This window comes from Heterodontus francisci, chromosome 36 (assembly GCF_036365525.1).
Source record: "Heterodontus francisci isolate sHetFra1 chromosome 36, sHetFra1.hap1, whole genome shotgun sequence".
Classification (NCBI taxonomy): Eukaryota; Metazoa; Chordata; class Chondrichthyes; order Heterodontiformes; family Heterodontidae; genus Heterodontus; species Heterodontus francisci.
Window position 1 is genome coordinate 2,943,977 of NC_090406.1, and position 27,828 is coordinate 2,971,804.

The window sequence follows — 27,828 nt, forward strand, 5'->3', positions numbered from 1 at the left end:
TGGCCGTTAAGCACTTTGGGAAGTCCCAAGGTCGAGAAAGGTGCCTTAAAAAGGCAAGTCTCTCTTTTTTATATGCAGTACAAGGAAGACAACAGGATCGCACAGTGACAGAGAGATACACAGCACACTAGAGACAGGATAGAACATACACAAGCTGTATTAGGAGTGCAGTAATGAAAACAGGCAAAGGTTACTGAGACAGTTGAAAATAAAAATAATTTTACAGTGTGGCAGCATTGGTCCGGCTAAATTATATCAATTGCGGAAAAAGCAGCATCACTAACTCAGCTAAAAGGTTTAATGTTCGTGCTGCATTTGCTCATGGAAACAATTAGCACTGCAAGAGCCAGAGCACTGCACGGGTTACAGTGTGACAGAGCCAGAGCACTGCACGGGTTAAAGTGTGACAGAGCCAGAGCACTGTACGGGTTACAGTGTGACAGAGCCAGAGCACTGTACGGGTTACAGTGTGACAGAGCCAGAGCACTGCACGGGTTACAGTGTGACAGAGCCAGAGCACTGCACGGGTTACAGTGTGACAGAGCCAGAGCACTGTACGGGTTACAGTGTGACAGAGCCAGAGCACTGTACGGGTTACAGTGTGACAGAGCCAGAGCACTGCACGGGTTACAGTGTGACAGTCAGAGCACTGTACGTGTTACAGTGTGACAGAGCCACAGCAATGTACGGGTTACAGTGTGACAGAGCCACAGCACTGTACGGGTTACAGTGTGACAGTCAGAGCACTGCACGGGTTACAGTGTGACAGTCAGAGCACTGTACGGGTTACACTGTAACAGAGCCAGAGCACTGTACGGGTTACAGCGTGACAGAGCCAGAGCAATGTACGGGTTACAGCGTGACAGAGCCAGAGCAATGTACGGGTTACAGCGTGACAGAGCCAGAGCAATGTACGGGTTACAGCGTGACAGAGCCAGAGCACTGCACGGGTTACAGCGTGACAGAGCCAGAGCACTGCACGGGTTACAGTGTGACAGAGCCAGAGCACTGCACGGGTTACAGTGTGACAGAGCCAGAGCACTGTACGGGTTACAGTGTGACAGTCAGAGCACTGCACGGGTTACAGTGTGACAGTCAGAGCACTGTACGGGTTACAGTGTGACAGAGCCACAGCAATGTACGGGTTACAGTGTGACAGAACCAGAGCACTGTACGGGTTACAGTGTGACAGTCAGAGCACTGCACGGGTTACAGTGTGACAGTCAGAGCACTGTACGGGTTACACTGTGACAGAGCCAGAGCACTGCACGGGTTACAGTGTGACAGAGCCAGAGCACTGCACGGGTTACAGTGTGACAGAGCCAGAGCACTGTACGGGTTACAGTGTGACAGTCAGAGCACTGCACGGGTTACAGTGTGACAGTCAGAGCACTGTACGTGTTACAGTGTGACAGAGCCACAGCAATGTACGGGTTACAGTGTGACAGAACCAGAGCACTGTACGGGTTACAGTGTGACAGTCAGAGCACTGCACGGGTTACAGTGTGACAGTCAGAGCACTGTACGGGTTACACTAACAGAGCCAGAGCACTGTACGGGTTACAGCGTGACAGAGCCAGAGCAATGTACGGGTTACAGCGTGACAGAGCCAGAGCAATGTACGGGTTACAGCGTGACAGAGCCAGAGCAATGTACGGGTTACAGCGTGACAGAGCCAGAGCAATGTACGGGTTACAGCGTGACAGAGCCAGAGCAATGTACGGGTTACAGCGTGACAGAGCCAGAGCACTGCACGGGTTACAGCGTGACAGAGCCAGAGCACTGCACGGGTTACAGCGTGACAGAGCCAGAGCACTGCACGGGTTACAGCGTGACAGAGCCAGAGCACTGCACGGGTTACAGCGTGACAGAGCCAGAGCACTGCACGGGTTACAGTGTGACAGAGCCAGAGCACTGCACGGGTTACAGTGTGACAGAGCCAGAGCATTGCACGGGTTACAGTGTGACAGAGCCAGAGCACTGCACGGGTTACAGTGTGACAGAGCCAGAGCACTGCACGGGGTTACAGTGTGACAGAGCCAGAGCACTGCACGGGTTACAGTGTGACAGAGCCAGAGCACAGCACGGGTTACAGTGTGACAGTCAGAGCACAGCACGGGTTACAGTGTGACAGTCAGAGGACTGCACGGGTTACAGTGTGACAGAGCCAGAGCACTATATGGGTTACAGTGTGACAGAGCCAGAGCACTGCACGGGTTACAGTGTGACAGTCAGAGCACAGCACGGGTTACAGTGTGACAGTCAGAGCACAGCACGGGTTACAGTGTGACAGTCAGAGCACAGCACGGGTTACAGTGTGACAGTCAGAGCACAGCACGGGTTACAGTGTGACAGTCAGAGCACAGCACGGGTTACAGTGTGACAGTCAGAGCACAGCACGGGTTACAGTGTGACAGTCAGAGCACTGCACGGGTTACAGTGTGACAGTCAGAGCACTGCACGGGTTACAGTGTGACAGTCAGAGCACTGCACGGGTTACAGTGTGACAGTCAGAGCACTGCACGGGTTACAGTGTGACAGTCAGAGCACTGCACGGGTTACAGTGTGACAGTCAGAGCACTGCACGGGTTACAGTGTGACAGTCAGAGCACTGCACGGGTTACAGTGTGACAGTCAGAGCACTGCACGGGTTACAGTGTGACAGTCAGAGCACTGCACGGGTTACAGTGTGACAGTCAGAGCACTGCACGGGTTACAGTGTGACAGTCAGAGCACTGCACGGGTTACAGTGTGACAGTCAGAGCACTGCACGGGTTACAGTGTGACAGTCAGAGCACTGCACGGGTTACAGTGTGACAGTCAGAGCACTGCACGGGTTACAGTGTGACAGTCAGAGCACTGCACGGGTTACAGTGTGACAGTCAGAGCACTGCACGGGTTACAGTGTGACAGTCAGAGCACTGCACGGGTTACAGTGTGACAGTCAGAGCACTGCACGGGTTACAGTGACAGCCAGAGCACTGCACGGGTTACAGTGTGACAGTCAGAGCACTGCACGGGTTACAGTGACAGTCAGAGCACTGCACGGGTTACAGTGTGACAGTCAGAGCACTGCACGGGTTACAGTGTGACATAGCCAGAGCACTGTACGGGTAACAGTGTGACAGAGCCAGAGCACTGCACGGGTTACAGTGTGCCAGAGCACTGCACGGGTTACAGTGTGCCAGAGCACGAGCACTGCACGGGTTACAGTGTGACAGAGTCAGAGCACTGTACGGGTTACAGTGTGACAGTCAGAGCACTGCACGGGTTACAGTGTGACAGAGTCAGAGCACTGTATGGGTTACAGTGTGACAGAGCCAGAGCACTGCACGGGTTACAGTGTGACAGAGCACTGTACGGGTTACAGTGTGACAGAGCCAGAGCACTGCACGGGTTACAGTGTGACAGAGTCAGAGCACTGCACGGGTTACAGTGTGACAGTCAGAGCACTGCACGGGTTACAGTGTGACAGAGTCAGAGCACTGTATGGGTTACAGTGTGACAGTCAGAGCACTGCACGGGTTGCAGTGTGACAGAGTCAGAGCACTGCACGGGTTACAGTGTGACAGAGTCAGAGCACTGCACGGGTTACAGTGTGACAGAGTCAGAGCACTGCACGGGTTACAGTATGACAGAGCCAGAGCACTGCACCGGTTACAGTGTTTCAGCTGTCAGTCATTGCTTACTTCATGATGTTCTGGGCCTGTGACTCGACATTGCAGCTTGGTATCCTTCAACTCTAACTTCCCCTTACCCCCACCCCTCCTACGCTGAGCGAGCTCACAGGATCATAGGAAATAGGAGTAGGCCATTCAGCCCATCGAGCCTGCTCTGCCATTCAAACACATCATGGCTGATCACCTACCTCTACGTCATTTTTTACCCACTATCCCCATATCCCATGATATCATTAACATTCAGAAATCTATCAATTCCTGTCTTGAACATGCTCAATGACGGAGCTTCCACAGCCCTCTGTGGTAGAAAATTATACAGATTCGCCACCCTCTGAGTAAAGAAATTCCTCCTCATCTCAGTCTTAAATGGTCTACCCCTCATTCTGAGACTGTGTCCCATTCTTCTCAACTCACCAGCCAGAGGAAACATCCTATCCACATCTACCCTGCCACGCCCTGTAAAAATTTTGTAAGTTTCAATGAGATCACCTCTCATTCTTCAAAACTCTAGAGAATACAGGCCCAGTTTCTGCAATCTCTCCTCATAAAATAATCCCGTCATCCCAGGGACTAGTCTGGTGAACCTCTGTTGCACTCTCTGGCAGGTATATCCTTCCTTCGATAAGGAGACCAAAACTGTACACAATACTCCAGGTGCAGTCTCACTAATGCTTTATACAATTGCAGCAATACATCTTTACTCCTGTACTCAAATCACCTTGCAATGAAGGCCAACATACCATTGCCTAATTGCTTACTGCCCCTGTCTGCTAGCTTTTAGTGACTCATGAACAAAGACACTCAGGTCCCTTTGGACACCAACACTTCCCAACCAATTACCATTTAAGAAATTCTCTGCCTTTCTGTTTTTTTCTACCAAAGTGGATCACTTCACACTTATTCACATTATATTCCATCTGCCGTGTTCTTGCCCATTCACTTAGCCTGTCCAAATCCCCTTGAAGTCTCCTTGGATCCTCCTCACAACTTGCGTTCCCTCATAGTTTTGTGTCATCACCAAATTTGGAAATATTACAATTGGTCCCCATATCCAAGTCATTTATATAGATTGCGAACAGTTGTGGCCCCAGCACTGATCCTTGTGGTACCCCACTAGTAACAGCCTGCCACCCTGAGAATGACCCATGAATCGTATAACTAGGATTGTAGATAGGACTTTAAAGTAATTAGTGGGGGGGGGGGGGGGGGAGGGAGGGTTCAATTGAAGGGAAGTTTAAAAAATCAAAAAGAAACGAGAGAGTAGAGGTGCAGGGTAGTGAAGAGGCGAACAGTAATCAAAGGGCGACAGGAAAGGGCAGAAAATATAAGCAGAAGAGTGCAGCAGAAATTAGAACCAGAATGAGTAATAATGGTAAAAAGTCAAAGCTTAAGGCTCTTTATCTGACTGCAGGCAGCATTTGTAACAAGATAGATGAGTTGACGCCACAAATAGAAATAAACGAATATGACTTGATAGCTATTACAGAGACATGGTTGCATGGTGACCAAGACTGGGAACTCAATATTCAAGGGTATTCGATGCCCCGGAAAAATAGGCAAAAAGGAAAAGGAGGTGGGGTAGCTTTGTTAATAAAGGAAGGTATCAGTGTGGTGGTGAGTAGTGATATAGGTGCAATAGATCGTGATGTGGCATCAGTTTGTGTGGAAATAAGGAATAGCAAAGGGGAGAAGTCACGGGTGGGAGTTGTCTATAGGCCCCCAAAGAGTTGTCTCACTGTAGGGCAAAGTATAAATCGGGAAATAATGGAGGCGTGTAAGAAAGGCGCTACAATTGTCATGGGTGATTTTAATCTGCATATTGACTGGACAAATCAGATTGGCAGAGGTAACATGGAAGACAAATTTGTAGAGTGCATCAGGGATGGTTACTTAGAGCAATACATTGCAGAACCTACCAGGGAACAAGCTATTTTAGATCTAGTAATGTGTAATGAGGTCGGATTAATAAGAGATATCGTAGTTAAGGATCCTCTAGGGGGTAGCGATCACAACATGGTAGAATTACAAATTCAGTTTGAGGGCGAGCAGCTCTGGTCTCAAACCAGTGTCCTCAACTTAAACGAGGGCAATTACGGAGGTATGAAGAACGAGTTGTCTAAAGTGGGCTGGGAAAATAGACTAAGGGGAAGGTCAGTGGATGAGCAGTGGCAGACATTTAAACAGATATTTCATAATGCTCAGCAAAAATTTATCCTGGTCAAAAAGAAGGACTCAATGAAAAGGATGAACCACCCGTGGTTAACAAAGGCGGTCAAGAAGAGTATCCAATCAAAAACTAATTTTTTTTTAGGAACCAGCAGCAGATGACTAAAAAGCTAATAAAGAGGGAGAAAACTGATTATGAAAGTAAATTGGCATATAATATAAAAACAAACAGCAAGAGCTTCTACGAGTATATAAAAAGACAGTAGCTAAAGTGAGTGTGGGACATAGAAACATAGAAAATAGAAGCAGGAGTAGGCCATTCGGCCCTTCGAGCCTGCTCCACCATTCATTATGATCATGGCTGATCATCCAACTCAGTAACCTGTTCCGGCTTTCGCCCCATACCCTTTGATCCCTTTAGACCCAAGAGCTATATCTAACTCCTTCTTGAAAACATACAATGTTTTGGCCTCAACTGCTTTCTGTGGTAGTGAGTTCCACAGGCTCACCACTCTCTGGGTGAAGAAATTTCTCCTCATCTCAGTCCTGAAAGGTTATCCTTAGAATCTTGGAGGATGCCACTGGAGAATTGATAACGGGAAACAGCAGATTATTTAAACCAATATTTTGCATTGGTCTTCACAGTGGAGGACACTATAAACATCCCACAGATATCAGATAAGCGAGGAGCTAATGGGAGGAAAGATCTTGTAACAGTCTCTATCACAAGGGACAAAGTATTTGACAAACTGATGGGACTAAAGGCAGACAAGTCACCAGGACCTGATGGCCTACATCCAAGGGTTTTAAAGAAAGTGGCTGCAGAGATAGTGGAGGCATTGGTCGAAATATTCCAGAACTCACTGGATTCCGGGAGGGTCCCAGTGGGTTGGAAAACCGCTAATGTGACACCTCTGTTCAAGAAGGGAGGGAGACAAAAAGCAAGAAACTATAGGCCAGTCAGCCTAACATCGGTCACTGGGAAAATGCTAGAGTCCATTATTAAGGAAAATAGCAGGACATTTAGAAAAGCTTAACACAATCAAACAGAGTCAACATGGTTTTGAGAAAGGGAAATCAGGTTTGACAAATTTTCTAAAGTTCTTTGAGGATATAACAAGCAGAGTTGATAGAGGGGAACCGGTAGATGTAGTGTATTTAGATTTCCAGAAGGCATTGGATAAGGTGCCACATAAAAGATTATTGTGCAAGATCGGAGCTCACGATATTGGGGGTAATGTATTAGCATGGATTGAGGATTGGTTAACATACAGAACTCAGAGAGTCGGGATTAATGGGTCTTTTTCAGGTTGGAAAGACGTAACTAGTGGAGTGCCACAAGGATCAGTCCTTGGGCCTCAATTATTTACTATCTATATTAATGACTTGGAGGAGGGGGCAGAGTGTAACATATCCAAATTTGCTGACAATGCAAAAATAGGTGGGAGGGCATTTTGTGATGAGGACATAAGGAATCTGTAAGGGGATATAGATAGGTTTAGTGAGTGGGCAAAAACTTGGCAGATGGAGTTTAATGTGGGAAAGTGAGAGGTCATGCACTTTGGTAGGAAGAATCAAAAGGCAGACTATTATTTAAATGGAGAGAGACTCCAAAAAAGTGCAGCACAGAGGGATCTGGGTGTTCTTGTGCATGAAACACAAAAAGTTAGCATGCAGGTGCCGCAAGTAATTAAGGCGGCAAATGGAATTTTGGCCTTTATTGCTAGGGGGTTGGAGTTTAAAAATAGGGAAGTCTTATTACAACTGTACAGGGTGTTGGTGAGGCCACACCTGGAGTACTGTGTACAGTTTTGGTCCCTGTATTTAAGAAAGGATATACTAGCATTGGAGGCAGTTCAAAAGAGATTCACTAGGCTGATTCCTGGGATGAAGGGGTTGACTTATCAAGAACGGCTATACAGGTTAGACCTTTGTTCATTAGAGTTTAGAAGAATGAGGGGTGATCTTATTGAAACGTACAAGATTCTGAGGGGGCTTGACAAGGTAGATATTGAGATGTTTCCACTAGTGGGGGACTCTCGAACTAGGGGACATAGTTACAGAATAAGGGGACACTCATTTAAAACTGAGATGCGAAGGAATTTCTTCTCTCAGAGGGTTGTGAATGTCTGGAATTCTGTACCCCAGAGTTGTGGAGGCGAGATCACTGAAAGTATTTAAAGAGGTAAATAGATTTTTGAAATATCGGGGAGTCGAGGGCTATGAGGAGCTGGCATGAAAAAGGAGTTGAGGTCTGGGGCAAATCAGCCATGATCTTATTGAATGGTGCGGCAGGCTTGAGGGGTCGAATGGCCTCCTCCTGCTCCTATTTCTTATGTTCATTTATTCCTACGCTCTGCTTTCTGTCTGTTAACCAATTCTCAATCCATTGCAGTATATTATCCCCAATCCCATGTGCTCTAATTTTGTTTACTAACCTCCTGTGTGGGACCTTATCAAAAGCCTTCTGAAAATCCAAATACACAACATCCACTGGTTCTCCTTTGTCTATGCTACAAGTAGCATCCTCAAAAATCCCTTTCACAAATCCATGTTGACTCTGCCCAATCATATCATTATTTTCCAAGTGTCCAGTTATCTCATCCTTTAGAATAGATTCCAAGATTTTCCCTACTACTGACGTCAAACTAACAGGTCTGTAGTTCTCCGTTTTCTTTCACTCCCTTCTTAAATAAAATAATTTGCTACTTTCCAGTCTGCAGGAACCCTTCCAGAATCTATAGAATTTTGAAAGATAATCACCAATGCATCTACTGTCTCTAAGCCATCTCCTTCAATACTCTGGGATGTAGCTCATCTGATCCAGCGGATTTATCAACCTTCAATCCAATTAATTTTTCGAGTACTACCTCTTTATTGATACAAATTACTTTCAGTTCATAATTTTTACAAGCCCCTTGGTTCCCTAATATTTCTGGGAGATTTTCTATGTCTTCCTCCGTGAAGACAGCTAAAAAGTAATGGTTTAGTCTCGCCGCCATTTCCTCATTCTTCAGCACAAACTCTCCTGTCTCCGCCTGTAATGGGCTCACTTTCGTCCTTGCTAATCATTTCCTTTTCACATAACTAAAGAAGCTTTTACAACCCGCCGTTATGTTTATGGCTAGCTTGCATTCATAATCTCTTTTCCCTTTCTTTATCAGTTTTTTGGTCTGCTTTTGTTGGACTCGAAATTGCTCCCAATCCTCAGGATTACCACTTTTTCTGATGACCTTATAAGCCACTTCCTTTGACCTAATGCAATCCTTAATTTCTTTTGTTAGCCATGGTTGATTCACCTTTCCTGTTGGATTTTTGTGTCTAAGAGGAAAGTAGATTTGTTTTAAACCGTGCAATACTCCTTTAAATACTAGCCATTGCCTGTCTATTGTTAAATCTTTTACTGTATTTTCCCAATCCACCATAGCCAACTTGCCCCTCATACCTTCATAGTTTAGTTTGTTCAGATTTAAGATCCTAGTTTCAGAATGAACTATGTCTCTTTGAAACTTAATGTAGAATTCTATCATATTGTGGTCACTATTTCCTAATTGCTCCTTTACAGCAAGGTTGTTAATTTGCCCTTTTTCATTGCATAATACTAAATCTAAAACAGCCCGATCCTTAATCAGTTCTTCAATGTACTGCTCCAGAAACCCATCTCGTACACACTCCAGGAATTCATCCTCTGCAGCATTAGTGCTAATTAGGTTTGCCCAATCTATATGTAAATTGAAGTCGGCCATTATTACTGTATTGCCCATACTACTTGCAGCTCTAATTTCCTGATTTATACCATGCCTAACATTGCCACTACAGTTTGGTGGCCTATAAACAACTCCCACCAATGTTTGCTGCCCCTTGCTGTTTCTTAGCTCTACCCAAACTGATTCTACATCTTGCTCCTTCGATCTAAGATCCTCTCTCACTAATGAACTGATCCTGTCCCTTATTAACAGCACTGCCCCACCTCCATTTCCCCTCCGCCTATTCCTCCTAAATGACAAATATCCCTGAATATTCAGCTCCCAGTCCTGGTCACCCTGTACCACATCTCCGTAATGGCAATTAAATCATACCCATTTACCTCTATTTGTGCCTTCAAATCATCTACCTTGTTGCGAATGCTGTGTGCATTCAGATAGAATGGCCTTAACATTATTCCTCATTCCAATCCTATTTGATGTTTGCTTTCGCCTCGTCTGCCTTCCAATTTCGCTTACTACTTCCTGTTACCAGTTTTGCTTCCCTCCAATCTGAGCTCCCTCTTAGGTTCCCAACTCCCTGCCAATTTAGTTTAAACCCTCCCCAACAGCACTAGCAAATCTCCCTGCGAGGATGTTAGTCCCAGTCCTGTTAAGGTGCAACCCGTCCATCTTGTACAGGTCCCACCTGCTCCAGAACAGATCCCAATGCCTGAAAAATCTGATGTGTTAAATTGCTTAATCCTCCTATTCCTCTGCTCACTGGCATGTGGCACTGGGAGTAATCCTGAGTAATCCTGCTCGAGGTCCTGCTTTTTAAATTTCTTTCCTAATGTCTTAAACTCTGCTGAAACCAGTTTGCATCCCAAATCTCCTACACGCACTCCCATCCCCCCATGGAAAAGCCACGAGCACCCACCTGTCTAACAATGTTCTGAATCAGTTTATCAACTGTGAAGCCGATGTAGGCATGGATGGTGAACATTTCACGCAGCGTGTCTTCATATTGTGTCGGCTCAATGTTTCCATCCAGGAGGTTCCTCACCATGTCCAGGAAGGCTGGGTAATACTCTTCCAACTCAATTTCACCTAAAGATCCAAACACAGAAATATTTCAATATATTCAATCATCTCACTATCTAGCCTTACATGAGAGTGAAAATAAGAGTGCTGCATCTTTAATGCTCAGTCTGTGCGAAGTTATCTGATCTCAGCCAAGTGGGGCGAGGCCCAGCTCCAATACTTCCTCCAGTCAACAGCCCTGTCTGGGCTCACACACGTGATCTAACTGAATGGCGGAAAGGACTTGAGGAGTTGAATGACCTCCTCATCCCAGCACTGTTGGAAGAGTAAGGGACAAAACAGAGCAAATGTTTGGGAAAAAGTGAATCGTACTTTGCTGCTTGAGCCTGAGCTCCACGGCTGGGTCACTCGCTTTCTCTTTCCTCCCGTCCTGTAATTGTTTCTCTTTCTCCTTTTCCATTTGATATTCCAGCAACTGTTTCTCCGCCTGTCTGTAAATACGCAGCAGTCGGTAGCACAGAATCTGATGCAGTCTCAGGAAAAAGTACCAATTGTTATTTACAAAGAAGAGATTGTAGACATCATCCAGATTCTTCTGATATTCTGCCACTTGGTCTCGCAGGTCCAGCCGCTCCTCGGCTAGGCTGCTCTCTGGGGAAGCTGCTCCCTTCTGCCCTGTGTCTGCGTTGTTGCCCTGACTGTGCCGCTGAACACTCTCCATCTCATCATCTGTCGAATCCTCCGATTCACTCAGCTCACCGCGCTGAGTAAAGAACAAGTCCGGCACAAAGTGGTAGATGATGCGCTTGATGTGATCCTTGTCCTCCTTCTGAATGGTTGGCTGTCGCTTCACATGATAAATGATGAGAGATGCAGCATCTTCCATGATCTGTTTATCCTCATACACAAACATCAGGTGGGGCCCACTGACACCAGGGCAGCCCTCCTCAGAATTCTGCTCTTGACGCTAAAGCAACAAAAGAAAAAAAGGTTAACTTCTCAGGTCTTCACATTTGTACCAGACAGAAAAATATTGAGGGTTGTAGTCCCAGGACTGACTGACTAACGGATGAACATCTTCCTAATCTGGTTATAGTTATGGAAATCGTTCCTTCAGTGGAGATTTAAAAAAACTGGAAAAAATTGGAAATAAAAACAGAAAGGGTGCCCCGCCTCCCATCTTTCACACCTTTTTGCTGCTGTCAAGCTTTCCCGTGACCCTAAGTCCCAACGGCCACGCAGAAAATTCTTCCTGAAACAAGCTTAAAGCAACAAAAGATTAAAAATACTTAAATCAAATGATCAGCCATCAAACAGCTTCCCACAGGGTGGCTACACCGTTTCCGGAGGGTATAAATCCTTCATTGTGGGTCATTTCTGGGACTTTGCCCCTTGTTAGTGAGGCTCACCATCAATAAATTAAACAGAGGAACACGCTGAGAAATGCTTTTACATCCCTCCCAAGTCTCTGTTAACAACACTTGTCTTTTAGCCAGTACACCACAGCTGTGTCACTGGGGAAAGGCTAGGTTACCTCATCGTAAACGCTCTCGATCTCGTTCAGCAGACTCTTGGAGCGTAAAGCCTTGGTGTCGTTCTGCTTGAAGTTGACACCCTGGTGATCCAGTGATTTCAGGTAGGATTTCTCATACTGCTCCCGCCAGATCTTGTTGAATCCTTGCTGTGCCTCCCGCCACTCCTCCTCTTTGGCTTTCAACCTGCAACAGTCCAAATTTAATAAAACTTCCAAATCTGGAACTGAGTTACAAAACTTTACACCAAGCTCTGGGATTTGAGAAATAAGACTCGCCAAGAACAGTGAATCCCAAAAAGTGCAAGTCATTTGTTCATTGGCAAAAAGAGGCTGAACACCAAACTCCCCATCCCCGAACACTAAGCAACCACTGTGCACCCCCCCCACGACTCCCCATCCCCGAACACTCAGCAACCACTGTGCACCCCCCCACTCCCCATTCCCCGAACACTCAGCAACCACTGTGCACCCCCCCCACTCCCCGAACACTCAGCAACTACTGTGCACCCCCCCACTCCCCATCCCCGAACACTCAGCAACCACTGTGCACCCCCCCCCACTCCCCATCCCCGAACACTCAGCAACCACTGTGCACCCCTCCCCCACTCCCCATCCCCGAACACTAAGCAACCACTGTGCACCCCCCCCACTCCCCATCCCCGAACACTCAGCAACCACTGTGCACCCCCCCCCCACTCCCCATCCCCGACCACTCAGCAACCACTGTGCACCCCCCCCCACTCCCCATCCCCGAACACTCAGCAACTACTGTGCACCCCCCCCACTCCCCATCCCCGAACACTCAGCAACCACTGTGCACCCCCCCCACTCCCCATCCCCGAACACTCAGCAACTACTGTGCACCCCCCCCACTCCCCATCCCCGAACACTCAGCAACTACTGTGCACCCCCCCCACTCCCCATCCCCAAACACTCAGCAACCACTGTGCACCCCCCCCCACTCCCCAAACACTCAGCAACCACTGTGCACCCCCCCCACTCCCCATCCCCAAACACTCAGCAACCACTGTGCACCCCCCCACTCCCCATCCCCGAACACTCAGCAACCACTGTGCACCCCCCCCCACTCCCCATCCCCGAACACTCAGCAACCACTGTGCACCCCTCCCCCACTCCCCATCCCTGAACACTCAGCAACTACTGTGCACCCCCCCCCACGACTCCCCATCCCCGAACACTCAGCAACCACTGTGCACCACCCCCCCCACTCCCCATCCCCGAACACTCAGCAACCACTGTGCACCCCCCCACTCCCCATCCCCGAACACTCAGCAACCACTGTGCACCCCCCCCCACTCCCCATCCCCGAACACTCAGCAACTACTGTGCACCCCCCCCCACTCCCCAAACACTCAGCAACCACTGTGCACCCCCCCCACTCCCCATCCCCAAACACTCAGCAACCACTGTGCACCCCCCCCACTCCCCAAACACTCAGCAACCACTGTGCACCCCCCCCCACTCCCCATCCCCAAACACTCAGCAACCACTGTGCACCCCCCCACTCCCCATCCCCGAACACTCAGCAACCACTGTGCAACCATCTGGAAAGCTGTAGGAGCAACAGGGTGGTGGTGATAGGAGATTTTAATTTTCCCAACATTGACTGGGATTCGCTTAATGTTAGAGGTCCAGATGGAGCAGAATTTGTAAGGAGCATCAGGAGGGTTTTCTAGAGCAGTATGTAAATAGTCCAACTCGGGAAGGGGCCATACTGGACCTGGTGTTGGGGAATGAGCCCGGCCAGGGTGGTTGAAGTTTCAGTAGGGGACTACTTTGGGAATAGTGATCACAATTCCGTAAGCTTTAAAATACTCATGGACAAAGACGAGAGTGGTCCTAAAGGAAGAGTGCTAAATTGGGGGAAGGCCAACTATACCAAATTTCGGCAGGAGCTGGGAAATGTAGATTGGGAGCAGCTGTTTGAAGGTAAATCCACATGTGATATGTGGGAGGCTTTTAAAGAGAGGTTGATTAGCGTGCAGGAGAGACATGTTCCTGTGAAAATGAGGGATAGAAATGGCAAGATTAGGGAACCATGGATGACAGGTGAAATTGTGAGACTAGCTAAGAGGAAAAAGGAAGCATACATAAGGTCTAGGCGGCTGATGAAAGACGAAGTTTTGAAAGAATATCGGGAATGTAGGACCAATCTGAAACGAGGAATTAAGAGGGCTAAAAGGGGTCATGAAATATCTTTAGCAAACAGGGTTAAGGAAAATCCCAAAGCCTTTTATTCATATATAAGGAGAAAGAGGGTAACTAGAGAAAGGATTGGCCCACTAAAGGACAAAGGAGGAATGTTATGCTTGGACTCAGAGAAAATGGGTGAGATTCTAAACGAGTACTTTGCATCGGTATTCACCGAGGAGAGGGGACATGACGGATGTTGAGGTTAGGAACAGATGTTTGATTACTCTAGGTCAAGTCGGCATAAGGAGGGAGGAAGTGTTGGGTATTCTAAAGGGCATTAAGGTGGACAAGTCCCCAGGTCCGGATGGGATCTATCCCAGGTTACTGAGGAAAAGAGAGAGGAAATAGCTGGGGCCTTAACAGATATCTTTGCAGCATCCTTAAACACGGGTGAGGTCCCGGAGGACTGGAGAATTGCTAATGTTGTCCCCTTGTTTAAGAAGGGTAGCAGGGATAATCCAGGAAATTATAGACCGGTGAGTCTGACGTCAGTGGTAGGGAAGCTGCTGGAGAAGATACTGAGGGATAGGATCTATTCCCATTTGGAAGAAAATGGGCTCATCAGTGATAGGCAACATGGTTTTGTGCAGGGAAGGTCATGTCTAACCAACTTAATAGAATTCTTTGAGGAAGTGACAAAGTTGATTGATGACGGAAGGGCTGTCGATGTCATATACATGGACTTCAGTAAGGCATTTGATAAGGTTCCCCATGGCAGGCTGATGGAGAAAGTGAAGGCGCTTGGGGTCCAAGGTGTACTAGCTAGATGGATAAAGAACTGGCTGGGCAACAGGAGACAGAGTAGCAGTAGAAGGGAGTTTCTCAAAATGGAGTCGTGTGACCAGTGGTGTTCCACAGGGATCCGTGCTGGGACCACTGTTGTTTGTGATATACATTAATGATTTGGAGGAAAGTATAGGTGGACTGATTAGCAAATTTGCAGACGACACTAAGATTGGTGGAGTAGCAGATAGTGAAGGGGACTGTCAGAGAATACAGCAGAATATAGATAGATTGGAGAGTTGGGCAGAGAAATGGCAGATGGAGTTCAATCAGGGCAAATGCGAGGTGATGCATTTTGGAAGATCCAATTCAAGAGTGAACTATACAGTAAATGGAAAAGTCCTGGGGAAAATTGATGTCCAGAGAGATTTGGGTGTTCAGGTCCACTGTTCCCTGAAGGTGGCAACGCAGGTAAATAGAGTGGTCAAGAAGGCATACGGCATGCTTTCCTTCATCGGACGGGGCATTGAGTACAAGAGTTGGCAGGTCATGTTTACAGTTGTATAGGACTTTGGTTCGGCCACATTTGGAATACTGCGTACAGTTCTGGTCGCCACATTATCAAAAGGATGTGGATGCTTTGGAAAGGGTGCAGAGGAGGTTCACCAGGATGTTGCCTGGTATGGAGGGCGCAAGCTATGAAGAGAGGTTGAGTAGATTAGGATTATTTTCATTAGAAAGACGGAGGTTGAGGGGGGACCTGATTGAGGTGTACAAAATCATGAGAGGTATAGACAGGGTGGATAGCAAGAAGCTTTTCCCAGAGTGGGGGTTTCAATTACTAGAGGACACGAGTTCAAAGTGAAAGGGGAAAAGTTTAGGGGGGATATGCGTGGAAAGTTCTTTACGCAGAGGGTGGTGGGCACCTGGAACGCATTGCCAGCGGAGGTGGTAGATGCGGGCACGATGGAGTCTTTTAAGATGTATCTAGACAGATACATGAATGGGCAGGAAGAAAAGAGATACAGAAGCTTAGAAAATAGGCGACATGTTTAGAGAGAGGATCTGGATCGGCGCAGGCTTGGAGGGCCGAAGGGCCTGTTTCCTGTGCTGTAATTATCTTTGTTCTTTGTTCTTTTGTTTATCCCTGAACACTGAGCAACCACTGTGCACCCCCCCCACGACTCCCCATCCCCGAACACTCAGCAACCACTGTGCACCCCCCCCCACTCCCCATCCCTGAACACTCAGCAACTACTGTGCACCCCCCCCACGACTCCCCATCCCCGAACACTCAGCAACCACTGTGCACCCCCCCCCCCCACTCCCCATCCCCGAACACTCAGCAACCACTGTGCACCCCCCCCACTCCCCATCCCCGAACACTCAGCAACCACTGTGCACCCCCCCCCCCACTCCCGAACACTCAGCAACCACTGTGCACCCCCCCCACTCCCCATTCCCGAACACTCAGCAACCACTGTGCACCCCCCCCATCTCCCATCCCGAACACTCAGCAACCACTGTGCACCCTCCCCAATTCCCCATCCCGAACACTCAGCAACCACTGTGCACCCCCCCCACTCCCCATCCCCGAACACTCAGCAACCACTGTGCATGCCCCCCACTCCCCATCCCCGAACACTCAGCAACCACTGTGCACCCCCTCCACTCCCCATCCCCGAACACTCAGCAACCACTGTGCACCCCCCACTCCATCCCTGAACACTCAGCAACCACTGTGCACCCCCCCCACTCCCCGAACACTCAGCAACCACTGTGCATGCCCCCCACTCCCCATCCCCGAACACTCAGCAACCACTGTGCACCCCCCCCCAACTCCCCATCCCCGAACACTCAGCAACCACTGTGCAGCTACCCCCACTTCCACCTGAAGCAAGAATGCAGCTTTTGTAAGCTTTGAAGACATTTCAAACTGTCCCACTCAATCAATCCAGTGATCCCAAATGTGCAAGATCACTGAGGAATTACTGGCTCCATCCACACCCAACTGCACCATCAAGCAGGGTGCTGGACTACGCATCGGCTGCTGCTCATCTGGTGTTAGGGCTTCTACTTATACTGTAATAGTGAGGACACTGCACTTGCTGCCAAATACATGATCAGATTGAGGGGTTTTCCAGCTGGGGTGATATGTGTTTAAGGGGTACACTTTTGCCAGTGTTGTACTGGAAGACAGTCCAGATCAGATAGAATTGGTTATCACCGCGGCAGTGCAAGTGAGAAAGGACAGGAGACTGAATGGATAACTCTAAAAATGAGCCAGCACAGACACATTGGGGCCAAATGGACACCATGATCTATGATTCCAGTGAGTCCTGAAAGCTTGATCAGTGACAGAGCTACAATGAGAAGTCCCATCATATTAAACCTCACCTTTTCAGCACCACAGGTACAGCTGTTGCTGGATTTTTCTTAAGCCCATCGATTATTTCTGTGCTTTATCTCCATAAATACGATAGATGGCTCTGCGGTGAATCACCTCCGATGTTCCTCCCAGACAATTATCGAGACGATATTTATCCTGATCCTCTGTAGACATCCGAGTGAGTTTTTTCTGGACACTCTCAAGCACACGGATTGTGGCAAGGTTGGTTTCCAGGACAACGTCAAGCTATTTGTAAAGAAACAACCCAGAAGTAGATATCCAATTATTAATTCTCTCTATTCATTTTTTCATGGGATGTTGGCATCACGAACAAGGCCAGCATTTATTTCCCATCTCTAATTGCCCTTGAGAAGGTGGTGGTGAGCTGCCTTCTTGAACCAATGCAGTCCACCTGGTGTGGGTACTCCCACAGTGCTGTTAGGAAGGGAGTTCTAGAATTTTGACCCAGTGACAGTGAAGGAATGGCGATATAGTCCCAAGTCAGGATGGTGTGTGGCTTGGAGGGGAACTTGGTGGTGTTCCACTCACCTGATGCCCTTGCCTTTCTAAGTGGAAAAGGTTGCGGGTTTGGAAGGTGTTGTTGAAGGAAGCTTGGTGAGTTGCTGCAGTGCATCTTGTAGATGGTACACACTGCTGCCACTGTTTGTCGGTGATGCAGGGAATGAATGTTTACGGTGGTGGATGGGGTGCCAATCAAGAGGGCTGCTTTGTCCTGGATGGTGTCGAGCTTCGAGTGTTGCTGGAGCCGCACTCATCACTTTGGGGAGTCAGTTGAGTTACTTGCTGCAGAATTCTTAGCTTCTGACCTCCTTCTGGTCAATGGTAACCCCAGGATGTTGATAGTGGGCAATTCAGTGATGGTAATGCCATTGAATGTCAAGTGGAGATGGTAAGATTCTCTCTTGTTGGAAATGGTCATTGCCTGGCACTTGTGTGGCGCAAGTGTTACTTGCCACTTATCAGCCCAAGCCTGGATATTGTCCAGGTCTTGCTGCATTTCTACACGGACTGCTTCAGTATCTGAGGATTCACGAATGGTACTGACCATTGTGCAATCATCAGTGAACATCCCCACTTCTGACCTTATGATGGAAGGAAGGTCATTGATGAAACAACTGAAGTCCTAGGACACTACCCTGAGGAACTCCTGCAGCAATGGCCTGGGGCTGAGACGTTTGACCAACAAACACAACCACCTCCTTTGTGCGAGGTATGACTCCAACCAGTGGAGATTTTCCCCCGATTCCCACTGACTTCAATTGGCCAGGGCACCTTGATGCCATACTCAGTCAAATGCTGCCTTGGTATTAAGGGCAATCACTCTCACCTCACCTCTCAAGTTCAGCTCATGTCCACATTTGGAACAAGGCTGTAACGAGGTCAGGAGCCGAGTGGGCCTGACGGAACCCAAACTGAGCATCAGTGAGCAGGTTGTCGCTGTTTAACTGGCGCTTGATAGCAGTGTCAATACCTTCATCACTTTGCTGATGATCGAGAGTAGACTGATGGGGCGGTCATTGGCCAGGTTAGATTTGTCCTGCTTTTTGTGGATAGGACATACCTGGGCAATTTTCCACATATCGGGTAGATGCCAGTGTTGTAGCTGTACTGAATCAGCTTGGTAGGGACATGGCTAGTTCTGCAGCACAAGTCTTGAGTACTATTGCTGGAATGTTGCCAGGCCCATAGCCTTTGCTGTATCCAGTGCCTTCAGCCGTTTCTTGTTAACACGTGAGTGAATTAAATTGGCTGAAGAATGGCATCTGTGATTGCACCCAAGAAGCCACACCAACCTGTCCCTGTCCAAACCCAATTCCAGATTAACCATGGCAACCACCTCTCCCTCAAATGCAAACCAATCCCCAAGACCACTTACCCTTCCCCAAATCCAATCCGGGAACTGCCACTGCAACCTTCCCTAAACCTAAGCCAATCCAGAGCAAGCAAGGTACCCCTCCCCCAACTGATGAAGGCCTACGTCTGAAACATTAACTTTTGTGCACAGATGCCGGACTGTATGCAGCTTGTTTTTGAAAGCGAGTTCATTACCTCAAACCTCTCATCCTCACAGCGATGAAGCTGCTCTTCATACGGAGTCTTCTTGGAGCTGACAAAGGTGGAATCTTCTGACCAAGAGGGGAATGAGACCCAGGTGTCATTGAGAACCTAAAAAGGGAGTGTGAAAGACAAACACATCAATCAGAGGCAGAATCAGTGAAGATTGACAGGTGCCTGGTGATATCGGTGGGTTCAAGGACAAGAGAAAACACGGTGCAACAACTGAATGAAATTAGGAACCCTTTGAGCAACAAGACTTTCAGCATTCAAACCCCAAGCCAGTTGTACTCTGGTCGTGAGCTGCATAGCAGGACATGCATTGTGCTGAGCTGTGCATGAAGATGTGGGGCACAGGGGACATGGGCACCAGGACCTGAGCTGTGCACCAGGGCAAATGTTGTTCCACATCCACAAACATCACCGTTTTAACTTCCAGAGCAAGAACGAGAGCCCGCAATCGCAGAAATTCAGCTTTTAACAGCATGGTTTCTGCCTTGATTGTTTCAAACACTGATGAGAACGGAGACTTAGAGGCAAATAGAACCCGAGATTCTTTAATACAGGGAACTTGTTGAATAAAATGAAACTGGATGGTTCTGGGTATCAGGAATTTTAAAGTTTTATTGAAAGGTGAAAGAATTTGGGTTTCAATGTGATCTGTGTAAAGTTTCAAGATCTTGGTGATCCTGGTCCAGACAAAAACCTATAAAATTCTAACAGGACTTAACAGGGTAGATGCAGGAAGGATGTTCCCGATGGTGGGGGAGTCCAGAACCAGGGGTCATAGTCTAAGGATACGGGGTAAACCTTTCAGGACTGAGATGAGGAGAAATTTCTTCACCCAGAGTGTGTTGAACCTGTGGAATTCACTACCACAGAAAGCAGTTGAGGCCAAAGCATTGTATGTTTTCAAGGAGTTAGCTAAAAAGATCAAAGGGTATGGGGCGAAATCAGGAACAGGTTACTGAGTTGGATGATCAGCCATGATCATAATGAATGGCGGAGCAGGCTCAAAGGGCCGAATGGCCTATTCCCACTCCTATTTTCTATGTTTCCTTTGGCGAAGGGCTCAACTCCCAAGGATACAAGTTAAAGGTGAGACATTAGGAGTGAGAGAGAATAGTCGGGGATCTTCCACCCAGAGGAGAATGGAGTTATGGAACACATTCCTGTAATACCCTCATACCCGTCTGTTACATGCTTTTTTTTTAAAAAAGTAACTCCAGATTCAGCATGTCAATAAAACAACCACACACACTTGATTTTCAGTGAGTCTGAGGAATTGCTCATACCTCCTTGCAGACTGCAGTCCGTCCACTGCACTTGGGTTGCTGATAGGTTTTGGGAAGAGCTCTGTAACTGGAGCCCAGCCTCTTACACGAGGCATAGTCAATCTCCCGGGCGATTCCATCTACTGGCCGGTCTCTCTGCAACGGCTGTGTGAGGGAGAGCTCCCTCTGGCCCAAGAACGACTTGAAACGTGCAAAAAGCTCAGGGAACTTCCTGTTTGATGAAGTGACAGAGAAAGAAAAGGACAGAAAGAGGGAGGCAAACATTCAAGCAGAGGAGTGGGAGGAGGAGTGGGGAGAGAAAGACAGAGAGAGGGGAGATCGAGAGGTGGCAGGGGGACATAGAGAGGGGGGCGAGAGAGAGGAAGGGTAGAGGAGGGGACAGGGCAGAGAGGGAGAGGAGGGGACAGGGCAGAGAGGGAGAGGAGGGGACAGGGCAGAGAGGGAGAGGAGGGGACAGGGCAGAGAGGGAGAGGAGGGGACAGGGCAGAGAGGGAGAGGAGGGGACAGGGCAGAGAGGGAGAGGAGGGGACGGGGCAGAGAGGGAGAGGAGGGGACGGGGCAGAGAGGGAGAGGAGGGGACGGGGCAGAGAGGGAGAGGAGGGGACGGGGCAGAGAGGGAGAGGAGGGGACGGGGCAGAGAGGGAGAGGAGGGGACGGGGCAGAGAGGGAGAGGAGGGGACGGGGCGGAGAGGGGGCGGGGCAGAGAGGGAGAGAGGGCGGGGCAGAGAAGGGGACAGGGGGAGGGCGAGGGGGCAGGGCAGAGGGAGGAGGGGGGGAGGGGGAAAGAGGGCGGGGAATCGGGGAGGGGGGGGAAAATCGGGGAGGGGGGGGAAAATCGGGGAGGGGGGGGAAATCGGGGAGGGGGGGGAAATCGGGGAGGGGGGAAAATCGGGGAGGGGGGAAAATCGGGGAGGGGGGAAAATCGGGGAGGGGGGAAAATCGGGGAGGGGGGAAAATCGGGGAGGGGGGAAAATCGGGGAGGGGGGGAAATCGGGGAGGGGGGAAATCGGGGAGGGGGGAAAATCGGGGAGGGGGGAAAAATCGGGGAGGGGGGAAGATCGGGGAGGGGGGAAAATCGGGGAGGGGGGAAAATCGGGGAGGGGGGAAAATCGGGGAGGGGGGAAAATCGGGGAGGGGGGGAAAATCGGGGAGGGGGGGAAAATCGGGGAGGGGGGGAAAATCGGGGAGGGGGGGGAAAATCGGGGAGGGGGGGAAAATCGGGGAGGGGGGAAAATCGGGGAGGGGGGAAAATCGGGGAGGGGGGAAAATCGGGGAGGGGGGGAAAATCGGGGAGGGGGGGAAAATCGGGGAGGGGGGGGAAATCGGGGAGGGGGGGAAATCGGGGAGGGGGGGGAAATCGGGGAGGGGGGAAATCGGGGAGGGGGGAAATCGGGGAGGGGGGAAATCGGGGAGGGGGGAAATCGGGGAGGGGGGAAATCGGGGAGGGGGGAAATCGGGGAGGGGGGAAATCGGGGAGGGGGGAAATCGGGGAGGGGGGAAATCGGGGAGGGGGGAAATCGGGGAGGGGGGAAATCGGGGAGGGGGGAAATCGGGGAGGGGGGAAATCGGGGAGGGGGGAAATCGGGGAGGGGGGAAATCGGGGAGGGGGGAAATCGGGGAGGGGGGGAAATCGGGGAGGGGGGAAATCGGGGAGGGGGGAAATCGGGGAGGGGGGAAATCGGGGAGGGGGGAAATCGGGGAGGGGGGGAAATCGGGGAGGGGGGAAATCGGGGAGGGGGGAAATCGGGGAGGGGGGAAATCGGGGAGGGGGGAAATCGGGGAGGGGGGAAATCGGGGAGGGGGGAAATCGGGGAGGGGGGGAAATCGGGGAGGGGGGAGATTGAAACAGTTGAGAGAGAAAAAGTGAAACATGCATCAGTAGCCTTCAGCATTCCTCTCAGATGTTCACAGCAGTTAGAGCAGCTGGTAACTCAAATCAGATCTTCCCTTCCCACGTACTAAAATATTCACACATACTGCAATGAAAACGTTTAACACATTTGATAAAAGTGTAGATCAAACCCAATCACCAGCACTGTTAGCTCAGCACAGTTACTCTTCCCTAATCTCACCCACGTGTACAAAGGAATTTAAAATCCTGTTTCCAGCCATTCTTATTGAAAAGCAGCTCGAACAACCTGAATGAATCTGCATGAAAACACTCATCATGAAACTGACTCCATTAATGGTACCAAGATGACGCACAGAATCAATGAGCATTTGCTACAGGTTTCGCAAGTTTTTAAGTGAAGCTATGAATGAAAACATATTTGAATGCAGTTGGTCAGAATGAGTGGACAAAGCGGAATCGACTCACCCCAGGAATGGAGTGACCAACTGGAGAAGCTCCGAGCCAGACACCACCTCCTGGTTGAATAGGGCAATGCAGCGCAAGAAATTCTCGTAGACCTCCTGACTCTTCAGGATCCTGCGAACCTGAGGGAAGAAACATTGCGGCAATCAGTGTCCCACACTCCTCATCACTGCACAAGGAACATTCCTCTGTTCAGCCAAAAGCAGGCAGTCAGGCACTGGATGTGGAAAGGATGTTTCTTTCCCCTTGTGGGAGAATCTAGAACCAGGAGTCACTGTTTAAAAATAAGGGGTCGCCCATTTAAGACAAAGATGAGGAGAATTTTTTCTCTCAGAGGGTCGTGAGTCTTTGGAATTCTCTTCCTCAAAAAGCAGAAACTTTGAATATTTTTAAAGCAGAGGTAGATAGATTCTTGATAAGCAAGGGGGTGAAAGGTTATTGGGGGTAGGCGGGAATGTGGAGTTGAGGTTACAATCAGATCAGCCATGATTTTATTGAATGGTGGAGCAGGCTCGAGGGCCGAGTGACCTACTCCTGCTCCTAATTTGTATGTTTGTATGAACTGCATTGGGTGAAGATACTTTACAGAGCAATGAGCAACTCCCCAGTGCAATATCTCAGTAACCAGCTCGGCAGTGAAGTGTTTCACTGATCAATGACCAGTAGTACCCATGGCAGCAACACTGCCCTGCCACAGCAAACTAACTGACCATAAAAGACCACTGGAATCAGACTGCGCAGGAGGCCATTTCGCCCATCATGCCTGTGCCAACTCTTTGAAAGAGCTATCCAATTAGTCTCACTCCCCCACCACCCCGCTCTTTCCCCCATAGCCCTGCAAATTTCTCCTTTTCAAGTATTTATCCAATTCCCTTTTGAAAGTTACTACTGAATTTGCTTCCACGGCCCATTCAGGCAACACATTCCAGATCACAACAACTCACTGCGTTAAAATAATTCTCATCTCCCCCTCTGGTTCTTTCGTCAATTACCACTAATCTGTTACCAACACTCCTGCCAGTGAAAACAGTTTCTCCCTCTTTACTCTCTCGAAACCATGAACACTTCTAGTAAATCTCCTCTGCTCTAAGGAGAACAATCCCAGCTTCTCCAGAACTGAAGAGCCTCATCCCTGGGACCATTCGAGCAAATCTCCTCTGCACCCCTTCCAAAACCTTCACATCCTTCCTCAAGTGTGGTGCCCAGAATTGGACACAATACTTCAGCTGGGGTCTAACCAGTAATTTACAAAGGTTAACATAACTTCTTTGCTTTTGTACTCTATTAATGAAGTCTTCTCAACTTCTGCCCCCTTCAAAGATTTTTGTGCATACACAACCCCTGTTCTCTCTGTTCCTGCACCCCCTCTAAAATTATACAAATTTAGGAGCAAGTTTAAGGATAAAGCAGCTAATAGCCATGTGCAGTCAGCAAACTCACTCTGTCGAAGAAGCTGAACTCTCGGAGGGTGCCATGTTTGCCCGCAGAGGCCAGTGACCGGTCCTTCACACTCGACAACTTCAGCTTTTTCTGAAACATTTAAATAAAGATAGACAAAGCAGGAATCAGATAAATAGGGCAGTCAGAGAGGGCTGCTACATGTGTCCGATTATTGCCACGTGTTCAAGCACTGTCACTGGCTGTTGAAGCAGAGAGGATTGGAAGTGCCTTGTGGACCAGACATACAAGCAGTTGTAATCAGCCTCCGGAACACCTCACTCAGCGAGCGAAGTAAACTAAATAAAGTTAACAAAACAATTCAATATAATCGGTGACACATTGACTGAACCAAAACCCAGGACACAACTGAACATCCAAACCTGAGGTGGTTACTAACCTGGGCATAGTCACCTTTGGTCAGACAAGTCTGTATCTAATCCCGTGCCATACCTGTCCTGGGAGTGTTTGATGGGGACAGTGTAGAGGGAGCTTTACTCTGTATCTAACCCCATTTTTATATGTTTTTTTTTGTTTTTTTAAGGTGACCTTTATACCCCAGGCCCCTTTTATATATTTTTTATGTCGAGGGGGCCTTTATTCCTCAGGCCCCCTTTATATACACACTTATATTTTTAAAATAACTTTATTAAAACCAGATAAATAAACAAAAAACTCAAATTAAAATGCCATTCTCAGCGTCGACGATGCACTCCAGTCCCTGCGGTGCCCACCGGTCGCGGAAGGCCTCAAGCGTACCGGCGGACACCGCATGCTCCTTTTCCAGGGACACCCGGGCGCGAACGTAACCGCGGAAGAGGGGCAGGCAATCGGGGAGGACGGACCCCCCAACGGCCCGCAACCTGGACCTGTGAATTGCCACCTTGGCCAGGCCCAGGAGCAGACCGACGAGGAGATCCTCCTCCCGGCCCAAGCCCCTCCGCACTGGGTGCCCAAAGATCAGGAGCGTGGGACTGAAGTGCAGCCAGAATTTGAGGAGCAGCCCCTTCAGATACTCAAATAGGGGCTGCAACCTCGCACACTCCGTATAAATGTGGAACACGGACTCGTCCAGGCCGCAGAAGGTACAGGTGGCCTGGGAGTCCGTGAACCTACTTAAAAGCCGATTGCACGGGACTGCTCTGTGCAGCACCCTCCACCCCAGGTCCCCGATGTAAAGGGGGAAGACTCCCGCGTAGAGAGACCTCCATCGGGGTTTCCCCTCGCCGCCAGATGGCAACGCGGACCGCCAGGGCGTGTCCGGCCGGCTGACGAGGGCAAGGAAGTGGAGAGTGTGCAGGAGCAGCCCGTACAGGAAACCCCTCCGCGCCGATTGGAATGGCACGGAGGGCATTTCCGAGAGGCGGCTCGGGTTGTGTGGGACCGGCTCCCGAGGAGGGTTTCGGGGCCTGGGTCCGATGTGTAGTTCCGGCCGAGCGGGGGTCAGCTCGGCCGGGATCGCTCCGCACTCCCGAGCCCCCTCGCCACCCGCAGTGAGGGGCGTCCCGGGGTTTCGGCTACTCCTCCGCCCACCGGACCGTCCCCGGAGTCGGCCGCCCGGAGAGCCGAGGCGCTCTCCTCCGCCGGCGGGGGAGCGCCCTGACTGGAGGCGACCATGTTCCAGACTCGGAAAAGATCCCGGTAAAAGACAGGCAACTCCCTCAGAGAGGCGCGGCTAACGGACTCCACCGGGAGCTGCGTGTCGTCTTGAAGGCAGTGACACTGGCGGAAAAAATACGTCGCCAGCGCACACCATCTGGGAGGACGCTCGACGTACAGGTATCTCTGCAGGGTCCGAAGGCGGAGAGTCGCAGCCTGGGTGTGGACGCACACCAGCGACTGACCGCCCTCCTCGATCGGGAGACTCAGGACCGCGGCAGAGACCCAGTGTTTCCTCTTGCCCCAGAAGAAATCGACGAGTTTCTTCTGGATCTCGGTGGCAAATACAGGGGGCGGGGCCAAAGTGACCAACCGGTACCACAGCATGGAGGCCACCAGTTGGTTTATGACCAACGCTCGGCCCCTGTAGGAAAGCACTCGGAGCAGTCCTGTCCAGCGCCCCAGCCGGGCGGTGACTTTCGCCTCCAACTCCTGCCAGTTTGCCGGCCAGGCTTCCTCAGCGGGGCTAAGGTGGACTCCCAGATAGAGGAGGTGCGTGGTGCTCCACGCGAAAGGTGTCATCTCCTCCGGCAGGGAGTCCACCCGCCACTGACCAACCAGGAGTCCGGAACATTTCTCCCAATTGATCCTCGCGGAGGACGCGGCAGAAAAGGTCTGCTGGCAGTCGCGCATCCTCCGCAAGTCAACGGGATCTGTGATTGCGAGGAGCACGTCGTCGGCGTAAGCCGAGAAGATGACCCGCATGGCCGGCTCGCGCAGAGCCAATCCCGTCAACCTCCTGCGAAGCAGGCACAGGAAGGGCTCCACGCAGATGGTATACAATTGGCCGGGCATGGGGCACCCCTGACGCACTGCTCTCCCAAATCGAAGGGGCGCCGTCAAGGACCCGTTAACTTTGACGAGACACTCTGCGGCGGCGTATAAAAGTCGGACCCGGGCCACAAAATGCGGCCCAAGTCCAAAAGCGCGCAGAGTCCCGAAAAGATAATCGTGATCCACCCTGTCGAACGCCTTCTCCTGATCGAGGGAGAGAAAGGCGACCGACTGACCAGTCCTCTGGGAAAGATGGATCAGGTCCCGGACCAGGTGGATGTTGTCCTGGATGGACCGGCCCGGGACCGTGTAGGACTGGTCGGGGTGGATCATGTGGGACAGCACGGAGCCCAGGCAGGTAGACATAGCCCGGGCAAAGATCTTATCATCCGTGCTGAGGAGGGAGACCGGACGCCAGTTTTTAAGCAGGTGGAGATCGCCCCTCTTCGGCAGCAGGACGATGACCGCCCTGTGCCACGAGAGGGGCATCTCCCCGGTCGCCAGGCTTTCCCCCAGGACCCGCGCGTAATCGTCCCCCAGGACGTCCCAGAACGCCCTGAGGAACTCCACGGTCAACCCATCCAGCCCTGGGGATTTGCCCCTCGAGAGCTGGTGGAGGGCGCCAGTCAGCTCCGCCAACGTGAGCGGAGCCTCCAACCCTTCGGCGCCCTCCGGGCTGACCTGCGGCAGGTCCTCCCACAAAACTCTGCGCGCATCCTCGCTGGATGGATCCGGAGAGAACAACGCACTGTAATAAGTACGGACCAGGAGGCCCATTCCCTCCGGATCCGTGATGGAGGATCCGTCGTCGGCCAGCAGCTCGATGAGCTGCTTCCGGAC

The 27,828-nt window shown here is 50.1% G+C and overlaps 1 protein-coding gene across 1 annotated transcript in view; it reads right to left on the reverse strand.

The window, feature by feature from the left end:
* The window catches only part of sin3b (SIN3 transcription regulator family member B), an 80,229-nt gene that overhangs the window by 11,884 nt on the left and 40,517 nt on the right, over window positions 1–27,828 (reverse strand). The window contains 9 exon segments of the mRNA XM_068015968.1: window positions 10,470–10,639; window positions 10,946–11,540; window positions 12,108–12,291; window positions 17,442–17,502; window positions 17,505–17,679; window positions 19,504–19,620; window positions 20,805–21,015; window positions 23,122–23,240; window positions 24,559–24,648. Of these exon segments, the coding sequence (XP_067872069.1) occupies window positions 10,470–10,639; window positions 10,946–11,540; window positions 12,108–12,291; window positions 17,442–17,502; window positions 17,505–17,679; window positions 19,504–19,620; window positions 20,805–21,015; window positions 23,122–23,240; window positions 24,559–24,648 (1,722 nt within the window).